Source organism: Choloepus didactylus, chromosome 2, assembly GCF_015220235.1.
Source record: "Choloepus didactylus isolate mChoDid1 chromosome 2, mChoDid1.pri, whole genome shotgun sequence".
NCBI lineage: Eukaryota > Metazoa > Chordata > Mammalia > Pilosa > Megalonychidae > Choloepus > Choloepus didactylus.
The window spans coordinates 221,535,081-221,552,933 of NC_051308.1; the positions used below are offsets into that span (position 1 = coordinate 221,535,081).

At 34.5% G+C, this 17,853-nt stretch overlaps 1 protein-coding gene across 5 annotated transcripts in view; it reads right to left on the minus strand.

The window, feature by feature from the left end:
- PHACTR4 (phosphatase and actin regulator 4) overlaps window positions 1-17,853 on the minus strand; it is a 193,352-nt gene that overhangs the window by 23,814 nt on the left and 151,685 nt on the right. For 2 of the 5 annotated variants that reach the window (XM_037827991.1, XM_037827989.1), the window contains one exon: window positions 30-203. In XM_037827991.1, coding sequence (XP_037683919.1) covers window positions 30-203 — 174 coding nt within the window. Of the gene's footprint in view, window positions 1-29; window positions 204-544; window positions 1,039-1,172; window positions 2,337-17,853 lie in introns of those variants that run through there. The other 3 variants (XM_037827990.1, XM_037827993.1, XM_037827992.1) reach the window with 3 other exon arrangements.

Consider the following 17,853-nt stretch of genomic DNA (forward strand, 5'->3'; position numbering starts at 1 on the left):
GAACATATATTTAAGTCTTAATACCTCACCTTCTGAAGTCTCTCTGAATTTATCACTACTTTTTTTTTTCCTCCACTTCCAGGGTTTGAAGATCTTGCCAAAGCCTGAAAACTTGCTCTTCCTTTTTGTGGGAGGAGTCATGTCACCTGCTTCCACACTGTCCATGACCATGCCTGGGTCTGCTGTGGGCTGGCCTGCTTCTTCTGTTGCAGGGTGAGGAGAATGGGAAAAGAAAAGCCAATTAATTACTTCAGCAAAATCTCTAAATATCCCTTCCCCTGTCTTCCTGTGGTGGTTGGAAAGGATTAGAGCAATAATAAACAATCATGCAGACAGATTCTTTGACATCACATGGACATCAAACATCAAAATTCCTAACAGACAAATTACTAAGGAAGAAAAGGAGCCAAATCAAGTTGATATTATTTTGGAACAAAATTCAATAAAAAAATCAGAACCAGCCCAAAATCTTTTGGGGGGGGGAGAGAAAGGGAGAAAAGTTGGGAGTTGGGGGAGTGTCTTCCCAATGTACATGAAATCTCACCCCAAAGAAGCCTATTACTGTTGTCATTTTCATCCTCTTGGCATGGTTCCGGGAAGGCCCTAACACTCCTACCTCCTGGGTCACTGAAGCAGAGAAGTCCATCATTAGTGAGTGAATCTTTATTCAGTTAAACAGTGCCCTCTCCCTGTCCTCCTCTTTCAGGATATAAGTAGTACAGGGAGGGGTAACATTAAGTGTTAACACCTTGCTTGTATTTATCAGATTATTTTCTCCTTCACACAAAGGGCCGTGGTTAGCTTTGGAGTTATAGGAGGTGCATGGGGTGGGGATTAGACAGAGAGTGCTTTAAAATGGAGGGAAGTTTTTGCAGAAAGTAGAAGAGAGATTCCATAGATTGCCTATCTCAGTATTGCTTGAGAGAGAATCCCTATTTTAAGAATTTGACAAAAAAACATAACTGACATGTTAAATTTGCAGAATTGAAATGAAAGGCCATAAGATCTTCCTGATGACTACACATGCAAGGTTTAGTTAGTAGCTTTAATGGCAGAGAAAGGAACAGACAAGGCTGGGCCAAGAATAATAATAATTAAAAAAAAAAAAAAAAAAAAAGCAGGAAGGCAACAAAAAAAGCAGGAAGGCAATACAATACAGCTTTGCACTCCACCTACTGTCCCAGGGTTCTCTGGAGAAGTCTAGAGGGGAAGAAAAAAAGAGTCATGTGGAATAATAGTCGTGGAGTTAAAGTGGAACCTCTACTTCATAGAAATACATCAAGAAACATATACTGTATGATATCGTGATAAATTAACATTTATTGTAAACTATTTCATATCTGAAGCCTAGAACACCTTTGGTGGTGGGTAAAAGGGGCAACATACATGCCCTAAAAAATTTCTCCTTTTAATATGGTAGATATTTCTCATAAGAAAAATACACAATTGAAAAGTATTGATATTATTTAGAAACAGGTTCAGTTGATGGATAAGAGTCTAGGGAAGTCCAATGATAAAGGTCAGGTTTATACAGTTGTAATTATCAGGGTGAATGCAGCAATGACTATCAATACATTAGTTTGCTGTGCCCAAAAGACTTAGGCAAAATAGGATCCTGGTTACTAAAGTACAACAGATTGAAATAACAGAGGACAGTGATTCTTTTCTTTCTAGTTGCCCACTTACCCTAGGGCATCCTCTTCCTGGGCTGGGTCTCAACTACTTTACTTCTTTAAATGAAATGCACTAGATTCTTATTAAAACATTGAACCTTATTCAAAAAAGTTTAGTTGCCAGAGACATTAAAAGGACCCTTGTCATAATAATTTCTCCTTAATGGTAGCCAGGGATGGACCCCACTAGGGTGAACACATTGTATTTCCCTTAAGAGTCAGTGCTTTAATTAACAGTATGCTCCCATACATGCTACAACATGGATGAACCTTGAAGATACCACATTGACTTAAATAAGCCAAACACAAAAGGTCAAATATTTTTTGACTTTACTTATATGAAATACCTAAAATAAGCAAATACATAGAGACAGAAAGTAGATTATAGGTTATTAGGGACTGGAGGGTAGTGGTTGGAGAATGGGGAGCTATTGCTTCATGGGTACAGAGTTTCTGTTGAGGGAGTTAAAAAGTTTTGGTAATGGATGGTGGTGATGGTAATGAATTGTGAATATAATTCATATCTCTGAATTGTACGCAAGAAAGAGGTTAAAATGGGAAATTCTGTGTTGTATATGTTAACACAATAAAAATTAAAAACAAAAGAAAGCAGTAACTTTCTTCCAATTATGGAGTGTCAATGAGAACTGAAGACTTTGCTGAGAATAGTATAGTATAGTATAATATAGTATAATATAATATACTATATACATTGAACTGAGTCATAATAGTCTTTTCAACAAATGGGGCTGGGAGAGTTGGATATCCATATCCAAAAGAATGAAAGAGGACCCCTACCTCACCCCCTACACAAAAATTAACTCAAAATGGATGAAAGATCTCAATATAAAAGAAAGTACCATAAAACTCCTAGAAGATAATGTAGGAAAACATCTTCAAGACCTTGTATTAGGCAGCCACTTCCTAGACTTTACACCCAAAGCACAAGCAACAAAAGAAAAAATAGATAAATGGGAACTCCTCAAGCTTAGAAGTTTCTGCACCTCAAAGGAATTTCTCAAAAAGGTAAAGAGGCAGCCAACTCAATGGGAAAAAATTTATGGAAACCATGTATCTGACAAACGACTGATATCTTGCATATATAAAGAAATCCTACAACTCAATGACAATAGTACAGACAGCCCAATTATAAAATGGGCAAAAGATATGAAAAGACAGTTCTCTGATGAGGAAATACAAATGGCCAAGAAACACATGAAAAAATGTTCAGCTTCACTAGCTATTAGAGAGATGCAAATTAAGACCACAATGAGATACCATCTCACACCAATTAGAATGGCTGCCATTAAACAAACAGGAAACTACAAATGCTGGAGGCGATGCGGAGAAATTGGAACTCTCATTCATTGTTGGTGGGACTGTATAATGGTTCAGCCACTCTGGAAGTCAGTCTGGCAGTTCCTTAGAAAACTAGATATAGAGTTACCATTCGATCCAGCGATTGCACTTCTCGGTATATACCCGGAAGATCGGAAAGCAGTGACACGAATAGATATCTGCACGCCAATGTTCATAGCAGCATTATTCACAATTGCCAAGAGATGGAAACAACCCAAATGTCCTTCAACAGATGAGTGGATAAAGAAAATGTGGCATATACACGTGATGGAATACTACACGGCAGTAAGAAGGAACGATCTCGTGAAACATATGACAACATGGATGAACCTTGAAGACATAATGCTGAGCGAAATAAGCCAGGCACAAAAAGAGAAATATTATATGCTACCACTAAGGTGAACTTTGAAAAATGTAAAACAAATGGTGTATAATGTAGAATGTAGGGGAACTAGCGATAGAGAGCAATTAAGGAAGGGGGAACAATAATCCAAGAACAGATAAGCTATTTAACATTCTGGGAATGCCCAGGAATGACTATGGTCTGTTAATTTCTGATGGATATAGTAGGAACAAGTTCACAGAAATGTTGCTATATTAGGTAACTTTCTTGGGGTAAAGTAGGAACAGGTTGGAAGTTAAGCAGTTATCTTAGGTTAGTTGTCTTTTTCTTACTCCCTTGTTATGGTCTCTTTGAAATGTTCTTTTATTGTATGTTTTTTTTTTTAATTTTTTTTTTCATACAGTTGATTTAAAAAAGAAAGTTAAAAGAAAAGCAAGGAAAAAAATATGTAGTGCCCCCTTGAGGAGCCTGTGGAGAATGCAGGGGTATTGGCCTACCCCACCTCGATGGTTGCTAAAATGACCACAGACATAGGGGACTGGTGGTTTGATGGGTTGAGCCCTCTACCATAGATTTTACCCTTGGGAAGACGGTTGCTGCAAAGGAGAGGCTAGGCCTCCCTATAATTGTGCCTAAGAGCCTCCTCCCGAATGCCTCTTTGTTGCTCAGATGTAGCCCTCTCTCTCTAGCTAAGCCAACTTGAAAGGTGAAATCACTGCCCTCCCCTCTACGTGGGATCAGACACCCAGGGGAGTGAATCTCCCTGGCAACGTGGAATATGACTCCCGGGGAGGAATGTAGACCCGGCATCGTGGGACGGAGAACATCTTCTTGACCAAAAGGGGGATGTGAAAGGAAATGAAATAAGCTTCAGTGGCAGAGAGATTCCAAAAGGAGCCGAGAGGTCACTCTGGTGGGCACTCTTACGCACACTTTAGACAACCCTTTTTAGGTTCTAAAGAATTGGGGTAGCTGGTGGTGGATACCTGAAACTATCAAACTACAACCCAGAACCCATGAATCTCGAAGACAATTGTATAAAGATGTAGCTTATGAGGGGTGACAATGGGATTGGGAAACCCATAAGGACCACACTCCACTTTGTCTAGATTATGGATGGATGAGTAGAAAAATAGGAGAAGGAAACAAACAGACAAAGGTACCCAGTGTTCTTTTTTACTTCAATTGCTCTTTTTCACTCTAATTATTATTCTTGTTATTTTTGTGTGTGTGCTAATGAAGGTGTCAGGGATTGATTTAGGTGATGAATGTACACCTATGTAATGGTACTGTGAACAATCGAATGTACGACTTGTTTTGTAAAAAAAAAAAAAAAAAAAAAAAATAGCCGAATCATTTGATTACAACAGATCATCCTAGCTTGTATATAAAATTTTTAAATAAATTAAAATAAATAAATAAATAAATAAAATGAAAATATAACACTGGAAAAAAATATACTATATAGTATAGTATAATATAATATAATATAATATAATATAATATAATATAATACAATACGATACAATACATACATATGTTAATGATAATGCTTTCAAAGGGGCAATCCCAGAAATGGAACTAAGTAATATGAACTGTTCATTCTCAAATAGCAGTTTTACCTGCAGAGGTAAAGAGGGAATCTAACTTTTATCTGCTAAAGTACCACTGACTGAACTCCACACAGTTCCAAAAGAAACAAAGGAAAATGCCTATTTGGTTAAAAGTAATAGGGAAGATAACATCAAATTTAAAAGAAATGCAAACTAACAATATGAAAGAAGAGGTTATCATTGCTGTGTATTTTTTTAAAAAAAAAGGTCAACAAGCTTTAGACATGTTAGAAGGTAACATATTCACAAGTAAGCTCCTGTTTTTAAAGTCCTTAAATGAAATATAGCCACTCTAGCCAATTTCCACATTTCTTCTGGGATATTTGATCATTTTCTAATGTAGGATTTAATTCACCACTTTTCATCCTTCATTACAGTTAAACTTGAACAGTATTTCTCATTCATGTGTCACTTTTTTCCTACAGATTCTAAACAACAAAGTCATGATATTTTTTCAAATATTTATGCCTGCCAGCATATGAACTCAAAACAAGTTAGGTTTTTAACAAGTGCAGCATATGTAGAAAATACCAACAGCTTAGTATACAAATTAACGTGTATTAATTTTGCCACATCTATTATTAAGAATAGCTGCCTTCTTTCTTTATGTAGAAAACCCTAGTCACTGAATTCAAAAAACAAAGAGAGCAGCAATTTTAATTTCTTCGCTGCTCCATGCAAATGTTCTTAATTTTCATCTAAAAAAACTTTTTAGAAATGGATATTGCCTCTTGCCTCATGCAGTTGGGTTCAACCATGCTCAGCCCCTTCCCAATTACCATCCCAAATTCATTCATTCATAGTCTCATATTCAGATTCTTTCTTTCTCCAGGGCATGTGGAAAACAGACCATTATTTTGGTGACTCCCAAATCTGTTTAACACAGAATCAGCATTTGCCTTTTCAAAATACAGACTCTCCAGGAGCTGAGACCTAGATGTAAATCTAATCCTAGATTATTATCTGGAAATTTATGCATGTGAAAAGAGACAGAGGCAGACCATCTCCGGCTGTACCCTGCTCCTTAGCTGAAGTAGAATAGACTTAAACATCCATTCCAGTGTTTTCTACTCAAGGAGGTATTCCCATAAAGGAATATTCCCTATGTTTCCTAGTCTCAGATATAGTTCAAATTAAAAATAAACAACAAAAAGCTTGCATTTTTGTTTCCAGATTTATCATATATTATGTTTCATGTGCACTTGAAAAGAATGTGTAGTATTTTGCAGTTGTTGAGTATATTTTTTAATACATGCCAATTAGGGCAAGTTGGTTAATCATGCTGTACAAATTATTAAACTTCTTTCTGATTTGTTGTCTGCTTGTACCATCAGTTACTGAGAGAGGTATGTTAACATTTCCAACTATGAAATTAGGTTTGTCTCTTTCTCCTTTTACTTCTATTAATTTTTTTATTGTTATATACTTTGAAGCTATTTTTCTAGGTACATATAAATGGAGCATTCTTATAGCTATCTGTTGAATAACTGTTTTAATATTGTAAAATTCCCACTATTGCTGCAGTAACAATTTTTCTTGATTTTGTTTCTCTATCCAGTTCAACAACCACTGTCTTTTAAATGGAGTATTTAGTCCATTCACATTTAATGTTTTTATGGACATAGCTGGGTTTAAGTCTACCATTTTGCTACTTGTGTCATCTGTTCTATATATCCTTGACTTACTACAATCCATCTTAAGTTACTACTACTTCCTGAATAGCACAAGAAAACCTACAAGAGTTTACTCCCTCCCTGCCCTTTGTGCTTTTGCTGTCATATATTTTAACTTCTACATATGTAAAAATAAATCACAGAAAACATTATCACTGTTGTTTTAACAAACAATATTCTTTTACATACTCTATATATTTGCCCTTTCAATATTCTTCATTTCTTCTTGCAATTCTGTGCTTCCGTCTAGGATAATTTTTGTACCATCTTCATTTTTGAAGAATATTTTGACTGGGTATTGTATTCTAGGTTGGGAAGTTTTTGTTAGTTTAATTTTAGCAATTTATAGATGTGATATCATTGTTTTTTTTCTTGGGCTGCTTTCCTTTGGGTGTTTCAGTTTGGACACTTCCTATTCTATTCTGGAAGTTCACTAATTCTATTTTCTGTTATGTCCAGTCATCTGTTTAACCCATCCAATGAGTTCATAGTGTCTGGATAATGCATTTTTCAGTTCTGGAGTGTCCATGATTCTTTACAGATACCCATTTTGTTGAAAATGTCCAACTTTTCATCTGTTTTGTCCATCTTTTCCTCTACTTTCTTTAATACATATGGATTATAATTACTTTAGGTCTTTGTTAATTCCAGTATTTTAAAATCACCTATGGGTCTGCTTTAACTAACTTTTCCCTCTGGATTACTGGTTATATTTATCTGTTTCTTTGCACATATGTTCATTTTAATAGTATGTCACTATGTAAAAAAAGAACCATAGAGGTTACATATATCTTCCTATAGAAAGAATTCTCTTTCCTTTTTAAGCAGAAAAGGTGACGAAGTAATCACTTCAATCCAGTCAGGAGTTGAGTTGGGTCAGGATTGATTTTCAGTAACAGTAAGACTCAGTTCATCTCTGGATCCTCTCCCTGTTCCTCTGGTGTGGCCCTCCAGGGCATCTGATTGAGAACCTGGCAAATTTATCTCTTCTCTGCTTGAAGAAGAACTCTTTCCTCTCTGGAAATCTTAGTTCTTCTAGATCTCATTGCTTCAATTGTCCAATGTCTCTAAATAGATGGCTTCGGCAACGTATTTACTTTTATCCTAGTTGTTGCAATAGGAGTATTGTTCTATCATAACCAATCTCATCCTACTTAAGAGTAAAGTGTAATATTAAAGTAAGTAATGATATATTTTGGAATAAAGTTAGAATATCCAATACTTTTAAGTTATTGCCTGGAAACTTTTATTTATGCAACTTTATTGAGATATATTCACACCATACAATCCATCCAAAGTATATAATCAGTGGCTCACAGTATCATCACTTAGTTGGGCATTCATCACCACAATCCATTTTAGAACATCTCCATTACTCAAAAAAACAAAAACAAAAAAAAAAACCCAAACATTCCATACCTCTTATCCCCCTCTATGATTGACCCCTAGCATTGGTATGGAACATTTGTTACTATTGATGAAAGAATATTAAAATATCACTATTAACTATAGTCCATAGTTTGCAAAAGGTACCTTTTCACCCATATATCACTCTATTATTATCTCCTTGTAATAGTGATGTACATTTTTTCTAGTTCATAAAGGAGCTTTTTAATATTGTACTGTTAATCACAGTCATCATCCACTACAAGATTCACTGTGTTATAGTTTTCCTTCTAGTGACATACATGACTCTAAACTTCCCCCCTCAACCACATTCACACACAGTTCAGCACTGTTAATTATACTCTCAATAATGTGCTACGTATCACCTCTATCCATTTCCAAACATTTAAACTTAACTTAGTTAAAAATTCTGCACATATTAGGCAACTGTTCTCCATTCTCTAGCCTCATTATATCTCTTGGTAACTTATATTCTAGATTTTATCTCTGTAAGTTTGCATATTATAATTCATATTAGTGAGATCATATAATTATGTGTCCTTTTGTGTCTGACTTATTTCACTCAACATAATATCCTCAAGGATCATCCATGTTGTTGGGTGCTGCAGCACTTCATTCCTCCTACTGCTGAATAATATTCCATCTTGTGTATATACCACATTTTGTTTACACATTCATCAGTTGATGGACATATGGGTTGTTGCCATCTTTTGGCAAGTGTGAATAAAGCTGCTAGGAACATTGGTGTGTAAATGTCTGTTGTGTCCCTGCTTTCAGTTCTTCTGGTTGGGTATATCCCAAGTAGTGGGACTGCCAGATCATAAGGCAACTCCTTTTTTTTTTTTAAACATTTTTTATTGTAAAATATAATATATATACAGAAAAGTGATAACTTTCAAAGTATGATTTAACAAGTAGTTATAGAACAAATTTCAAAGAATGTTATGGGTTACAGTTCCACAATTTCAGTTATTTCCTTATGGTGAAATATAACATATATGCAGAAAAGTGATAACTTTCAAAGTATGATTTAACAAGTAGTTATAGAACAAATTTCAAAGAATGTTATAGATTACAGTTTCAACATTTCAGTTATTTTCTTCTAGCTGTTCTAATACCCTAGAGACTTAAAAAATAAATATATATTTATATAAAGATTTAGCATTTGTAATCCTTTGTTAAATCCTACCTTGTCTGTTGCTACTCCTCCCTCTCTTTCCTCTTTAGCACTTTTCAAAACCTTTGTTGTTTCTTGCCCAGTCTCCCTGTTCAATTGTTGTTTCCCCAATGGCCACCTTAGTGCCAGGGTGAGTGCTTAATGGATGTTTGTTAATGGCATCCAATATTTATTGCACTTACTTATGAGCCAAGGACTCTTCTAGGCAATCTTTTTTTTTCTGGAACAATATACATATTTTTTTAAATGTAATTTTATTGAGATATATTCACATAACATACAATCATCCAAAGTATACAGTTGTTCACAGTATTGTCATATAGTTGGGCATTCATCACCAAAATCAATCTCAGAACATTTTCATTACTCCAAAAAATAAAATAAAAATTAAAATAAAAAAGAACATCCAAAATATCCCATTTCCCTCCTTCCCCCATTGTTCATTTACTTTTTAAAATACAGTTTTATTGAGATATATTCACACACCCTACAGTCATCCATAGTGTACAGTTATTCACAGCACCATCATACAGTTGTGCAGTCATCACCAGAATCAATTTTTGAACCTTTTCCTTACTCCAAAGTAAAAATAAAAGCAAAAAAGAACACCCAATACTTTCCATCCCCTCCATCCCACCTTATTCTTCATCTAATTTTTGTCCCCATTTTACCACTCATCTGTCCATACACTGGATAAAGGGAGTACTAACCACAAGGTTTTCACAATCACACAGCCACACTGTGCAAGCTACATAGTTATACAATCATCTTCAACAATCAAGGTTCAAAAAATAAAAGCAATCAAGGTCACTGGGTTGCAGTTCAACAGTTTCAGGTATTTCCCTCACACTAAAAACTAAAAAGAGATATCTATATAGCGCATAAGAATACCCTCCAGAGTGACCTCTAGACTCCACTTAAATCTTTCAGCCACTGGAACCTTATTTTGTTTCACCTCTCTTCCCCCTTTTGGTCAAGAAGATCCTCTCAATCCCACAGTACTGGGTCCAGGCTCATCCCCAGGAGTCATTTCCCACATACCCAAGGGGAATTACCCCCTGGGTGTCATGTCCCATGTAGAGGGGAGGGTAGTTAGTTCACCTGCTAAGTGGGCTTAGAGAGAAAGCCTCCCTCTTGTTTGATCACTGTCTCCATTTTCAGAGATCTCTGGGCAGTGACCACCCTACCTTGTTCATATTGAAAAGGGGTGTCGACATTACGGGGAAGGGGTATGCATCCGGTGATCTTCAAGAGGCTATTGCCTCTGGGTTTTGGGACTTACCTGGCACAGGAACACTCTGGAGGATTTAAGTTTCTGAGAAATAACCTTAATGAGTGAAAACTTTCATAGAGCCTCCAATATGGACCTGGGTATTCTTTAGGATTTTTGGGACCACTGGTGATTTCAGCTTGGCATACTGTGGAATATCTAGCTGAAGCTTGCATAAGGGTAACCTCCAGGATAGCCTCTTGACTCTATTTGAAATCTCTTAGCTACTAAAACCTTATTTGGTTACTTTTCTTTTTCTCCTTGATGTCAAGAAAGCACTCTCAATCCCTCAATGCCTGGGCCAGGCTCATTCCTAGGAGTTGTGTCCCATATTGCCAGGGAGACTCATTCCCCCTGGGAGTCATGTCCCATGTAGGGGGGAAGGGTAAGGAATTTATTTGCAGAGTTGGGCTTAGAGAGAGAAAAGGTCACATCCGAGCAACAAAAGAGGTTCTCTGGACATGACCCTTAGGCATAATTATAGGTAGGCTTAGTCTCCCCCTTACAACGGTAAGTTTCACAAGAGCACACCTCAAGATCGACGGCCTGACTTATTAAGTAGGGGGCTTCTAATTTCACATAGCATATATTTTGTTCAACATAAACAATCAATGTCTCACAACATCTTCACTTAGTTGTACAACTCAATTTTAAACTATTATTATAACCCAAAACACCCCAAAACTCTTATCACTCCCTAATTATTCATCTCTAGTATTACTGTAGTACTAGTAAGATATTCCTATTGAATATAGTCCATAGTATGCAATAGGTAGTTTTTCCCGTATACCACTCTGTTGATACCTCTTTGTACCAGTGTCATATTTTAGAAGGAGATCCTGCAAGCACTTATTTATATTTGTAGTGCTAATTTGTGGGATACATGCCTTTAAATAACCCCTTTCAATCATGTTTGTTTTCAATATGGCACTGAAACTTATAATCCCTTTAACGAACCATCATCACCCCTGTCCATTCCCATACCCTTAAGTTCAACCCCATTATCAGGTCTGTATATATTAAGTAATCATTCCCCCTTCTCTAGCATCTGTCTATCTCTAGGTCCCCTATATTCTGCATTTTAAGACACTGATTTAACATTATTCAGGGAGTTCATATTAGTGATAACATACAATATCTCTCCTTTTGTGTATGACTTATTTCACTCAGCATTATGTCCTCAAGGTTCATCCATGTTGTCACATGTTTCAGGTCCTCATTCCTTCTTCCTGCTGCACAGTATTCTATCATATGTATATACATTTTTTTTATGCACTCATCCATAAGGCAACTCTTTACTTCTCTTTCTGAGGTACCGACAAACCATATTGCACAGAGGCTGTTTTATTTTACATTCCCACCAGCAGTGAATAAGTGTTCCTATTTGTTTGAGTGGCCATTCTAGTAGGCGTGAAATGATATTTCATTGTGGTTTTGATTTGCATTTCCCTAATAGCTAGTGAAGATGAGCATCTTTTCATGTGCTTTTTAGCCATTTGTATTTTCTCTTTGGAAAAATGTCTATTCATGTCCTTTGCCTATTTTAAAATTGGATTGTTTGCCTTTTTATTGTTGAGTTGTAGGATTTCTTTATAAATTCTGGATATCAAACTCTTATTCCTTTTTTTGGAATAATCCAAACATAAGATGTTTTGGAAAGTAATAATTAATGAGCTCTTATTAGGTGCTATATACTTCATATATATATAAATTATATATATACTTTAATATATATAAATATATTATATTTATATTTATATATCATATATATATATAAATTATATATATACTTTATATAAAGTATATAGCACCATGCTATATACTTTAATTCACAAGAATCTTCAGAATAACCCTTTATGGTAGGTATCATATCTATTTTGTAGATATGGAAATGTGTTCAAGGTCACATAGCATAAGTAATAGAGGTGGGATTCAAATCTGAGACTAACTTCAAAGTCTAATTTTTTCCATCATGCTGCCTTCAGAACAAAGATTAAGCTGAAATTTTACATGTCTCCCCAACATCTGGTTTAATTCACTAAAAAAGCTTTTTACAATGCAATTTACAAAGCTGGCACATGATTTAATCCCCACATCAACCTAGATGATTGGTATTAATCTCTACTTTATATGATTTACTTTAACAGTTTGGTATTCATCTCAAATATACAAAATTCATAAAGGGTACAAATTCTAAAGTTAAGTTTCTTATTAAAGTTTCCTTATTAACTAGTTTGTCATCCAATTACAATTACTTCAAATTTCATTAAGTATTTTGTTCACTCTTAGAGGGATTAATTTGTACTTAAATTGGATACAGCAATCAACTTTTATGATTTAGATCATCACGGTGCATTATTTTTGCATTAGATTACTGTTTTTTTTCTTTTTTATTCATAAATCATATCCTGTATTGGAGTCTTTCTTCACTGGCTACTGTCTACTGTATTTCTTTAGACCTTGCTTCAAGTTGAGACAGATTCTGCACAATATTGATAAGGGACATGGGAAAGAGAGGTAGACCCCAAAGTCATACTCTTAGGCACTTCTGGTGGAGACTTGTCTGGGAATGTTCTGGAAATTCGACTTTTAGTGACTTAAGATCACCACCCATAACTGATTAAAATAAAGTGTTGATAAAGTTCTTCCCACCCAACTCTTTGCTAAGGTTTCTGCTGAAAGAAATAAATCCTAAATCAAAGGAGTGTTCTCTTCATTTAAATCATAAAAATACTAGAAAAGGTTTATAAAAATGGAAGTGAATTAATCAGTCCTAGTGAAAAACAAAAAAGGTGAATCATCTTAACTTTTCCCCAAAAAACTAAATCCATTATGTACCAGAAAGAAATTATAAGGATTGGATTCCATCAAATGGCCCACATATGAGGGGCAAGTGGGATCTTCAAGTAATTAAATGATAATGGATCCAAGGATGGGAGACAGTGGTTTCAGTTAGCTTTAGTTAGCCACTCCTATCAAAAATTTAAGCATAATTTAAAAACCTTCATTCCATAGCTGAAAAATTTCCATCTGGTGGACTTTTGATCATCATTAAATTTGATCTTTAGCTCTGATAGCACAAGATTGTACTCATGGCAAACTAGGAGAATATACTTAACATCCATATTATCAAGAATGTAGGACTAGAGAGTGTTGTTTGGGCAATCCAAACCTACTCACTTTCACAGGTATTAGTACTCCAAATACCAAAGTAATCTGATATACTTGACTGATTTAATGTGCTAATATTTGAGACTATGATATTCATATGGGAAATAATTCATTTTTATAGGAAGCTAATGTTTACATAGAATCGTTACCTTTTGTGCATTTACAAAAAGCATATGCTTGGAATTAATTTGTCATTGTTGAAAGCTGCCTCTGTTCATTGTAAAAAGTAAAATTAATTTGTTTTCCAATTATAAAAATTATGTATGTTTACTCTTAAAAAAATACTTAAAGTGTAGGAAATTAGAAAGTAGAAAAACAAATTTCCCAAAATCCAATACCACAAAATACTCTTTCTAACATTTTGATTTAGTTTCTTTCTTTCTTCTTTTGACATATTTTAGCATAGTTTAGATAATGAAATATTTAAACTAGTTATTTCGTCATTCAAGTTGTAGTATTTTATGTTTCACAGGCTTGCTTCTCATATCATGTATCAGGTAAGGTATTGGTCATTAGTTTCTTCTACCACGAGATTTTTCCCAGTCAACATTTAATTCAAATTTTTAGCTCAAAATTAATTGTCTCCGATGAATTTCTGGGGTGATGTTTAAACAAATGTATAATATTATTTAAAAAAAAAAACCAAACCCCAACCACTTAGCATTTTTCTTCTTGCAATAATTTTTTTAAAACTCATTAACTGTTTGCTGTAGGTATATACTATACCTACATAACTTACTGGGCATAAGGATACAACAGGATTAAACAATGACTTGGGTCAAAGACAGTGTTCAATTCTTAATCATCCAATGTTGGAAGGCACGTTTAAGGTACAAACTCTTTACCAGGCTTCGAAACAAGAGACAAAATTATTGAGTCTGAGTTGTCTGTATGCCTTACAGTTTTATCAGGTTTTTAAAGAAATTTAGACTTAAAGTATATAAAGTTCTCCCATTTCACCCGTAACAATTTTATATAATCAGCTATTTGTCCAAAATTTAAAAATCTATAATTCCGCTTAAAAAGATACATACTAAACTATCAAAAAGTGCCAAATACCTTTACAATCTAGTTGGTTCTTTGTTTAATTATTATGCCCACCTAGCTGGAAACTAGATCTTGCTTTAAACAGCATTTTAATAGCATCAGAACTTTATAAATAGAGAACATTAATTTATAGTATGCACACTGACGTACTTACTCATTTTTGCCTTCTAAAAGAAGATTATTATTAGACTTAAAGAATTGTTACAGAAAACTGCAACAAAATTACAGAAAGCAAAATGTGCCACTTATAAACAAAGCAGGCTTTGTCCAAAAGGCCCATAACATCCCTTGGAAATACAGCACACCTGTGACCCTTGGAATTAGAAAGAATTGGACAAGCACTCAAGAGAGGATGGTAATCAGGAAGAAGGTCTCTCTCCCCACTTGCAGGTAGAGTTAAGCATGAGATTCTAAGTCTGGGAAAATGTAGTTTTCTGACCAAGACTTCATCAGGAAGTGATGCTGCCTTACCCCTAGCAATCTGAATGTGTACACTTTCTTGATAAACATTCCAAGTTGAGGGTAATTTTTTATAGTAAGGGGTTAGAATATAAGATATTCTTTCATGGAAAAAAACCTTGAAACTTTCCAAAGTTTACATGCAAAATACAGAGTTATGACAATAGGCTATTCAGAAAATCCACTGGAGCAGAGAGAGGGACCAATAATTTCTGGTTGGTATTCAGGATTTGATAACAATAGAAAATCCTTTAAGGAGTCCATGATAGACCACTACACTGTTACCTCTTCCTGCATCTGGTATTACATGGGGAAAGCATGCCTGTTACTTAGTATTTACTATTAGACCCAGGTATGTATGAGAAATTTCTCTGGTAATTCCGATGATCAAATATTACTAGGTGTTTTTCCCCAAAGTCCTATAAATGTTATTTTTAATTAACACATCTATTATTTTTTCTTATGTTTTAATGTTGCTATTTATTTACATCTTGAATTTTATTCACCCAGGAAATTCCTTTCTGATTTTGCCTCTTAATTATATATTTCTAAATCGCCTTCCTCCAAACTACCTCGTTATCATAAGGGTGAGAATCCATAAATACAAATTTCAGAACAAATGAATCAAATAGTGCTGGATAGAAATGTAGGAAAAAGAAAATAATATTATCATATGGTATCTGTCAAAGCAGTATTTTCCTGTATAAAAGAAAAGCAGAAAAAAAGAAGCTGATTAGTGAATGAAAGGTAAATGAAGGGATAAAAAAAGAAAAAAAAAGAGCGGAAATGGAAGCGCAGAAAGAAGGAAAGTTCTGGGCTAAATGGTCAGACAGAGCTTATTAAAATTCTTTGGTCTTGTGCCTAATTTAAGGACAGGTACTAATTAGCCAGGTTGTTTTAATATGGTGTGTAGTAAAGAATTCTAGTGAATACAGAAAACAGCTTTTATGTTGATCAAGAATTACAAAGTATTATTTTAAAGTTTTATCTGAGTAAATTTACAGGCTTTTTCTATGGACATATTTCACCCAGTAACTTTTTGTAGGACCTGATTAGTATAACTATTTATTTCATTGAACAGACACCAAAGCATAACTTCCTACTCTGCATTTAAACACTTGATTAGTTTGCTAGTTGTTAGAAAGATTCTATGGTAAAAAACTCTGATATAACATCTCTTAAGTTTGCATATGAATCCTCATGCAGTTTATTTATTTGAGAGCAGACCCTTCCCGGTAACAGAACTGGACTTTCCTCATAAACCAAGGGAGACAACAAGCTTAGAATAAGGAATATATCTCATCCTAAGCAAATTTGTAAATATTTTGCTTTTTCCTTTTCGTCTTTTAAATTTATATTTCCAACTAGAAAGTAAACTTCTTGAGGGTGCAGACATGAATTATATCTATACAAGGTCCTTTATGACATTCACAGTGCCTCAAAAATAAGAAACCAATTCAATATATTCATTCATTTTGCATCACTTCATTGAACAAATATAGTATCATTGATCATACAGCTCAAAACTGCTATGTTATAAGCTTGGAACTGCAAACAAATGATTCAGGTTTCAATTCACATTGTTTATTTTTCCAAAGAATTTGGTAAGGCTTCCAAACAACTACCCATTGACATGTTTTTAAAAATTTCATTAAGTATTGCTGTTTGGTAAAAGCCTTTAAAGCAATGGTATGGTCCTCAAAATTGTTTAATATTAAGCCTTTTGACCTGTTCCTGATTTGTGCAAATAGAATACATCCTAAATTATAAATAAGAGAATAATGGGGTCTGTCCATCAAAATACTTATAGTCACCTATGAATTATCTAGGTAATAGGAAATAACCCAAAAATTAAACCCAGAGAGAACATAAAAACTTTAATTAGATATCTGAGTGATTTCTATTTCTTCCACATAGATCGTTGTTAGGGCTACTGGTAGGCAGCAAAATCAATGGATTTGATTATCTCACCTTTTTTTTAAGCATAGAAAATATCAGACTTCATCCACTCAGATGAAATTTTTGGTATGACATACCACCATCCACCACTAAGTTGAACCTGCTTAACAATTTATCACTTTCATTTCCATCTCATAGATAAATGCCTAGCATTAGATGGGTCCTTATTACACTTATTAACAAAGAACTCATCTGTGGAGTAGAAGACACAGGAGAATTTGGTAGTGCAAAAATGAGTTCTTTACCAAATTCAGGAGAATGGTTACCTCTGGGAATGAAGAAGCAAAATATGTTAATGGCATATTTTAAAAATTTTATTTCTTAATTTTATTTTATTTCTTAAGCTGGATAGGGGCCCATGAGGGTTCTTTATATTTTCTCTATACCTTTTTCTATTTATGAAATATCTCATTAAGAAAGTGTGTTACTGAATTGATAAAGACCCAGCCCTAGTGATCAAAGTAGAGTGAGTCAAGTCCTGACTTCAGTCCTAAAAATCTGTTGCTGACTGACTCACTTTGGGATCCTTGTGCTTCAGTTTCAGTAAAACATGAAATATACTTCTGTAGGTATTTCATCTCGGAAGTTCTCAGGTGAAAACACTAACTTTAGAAACTAAATAACAATAAATTATTAGATATATTTGGGAGTGTTTCCTGTGTTCCCACACTTTTACCATTTTCTCTTCAAGCCACAAGCATT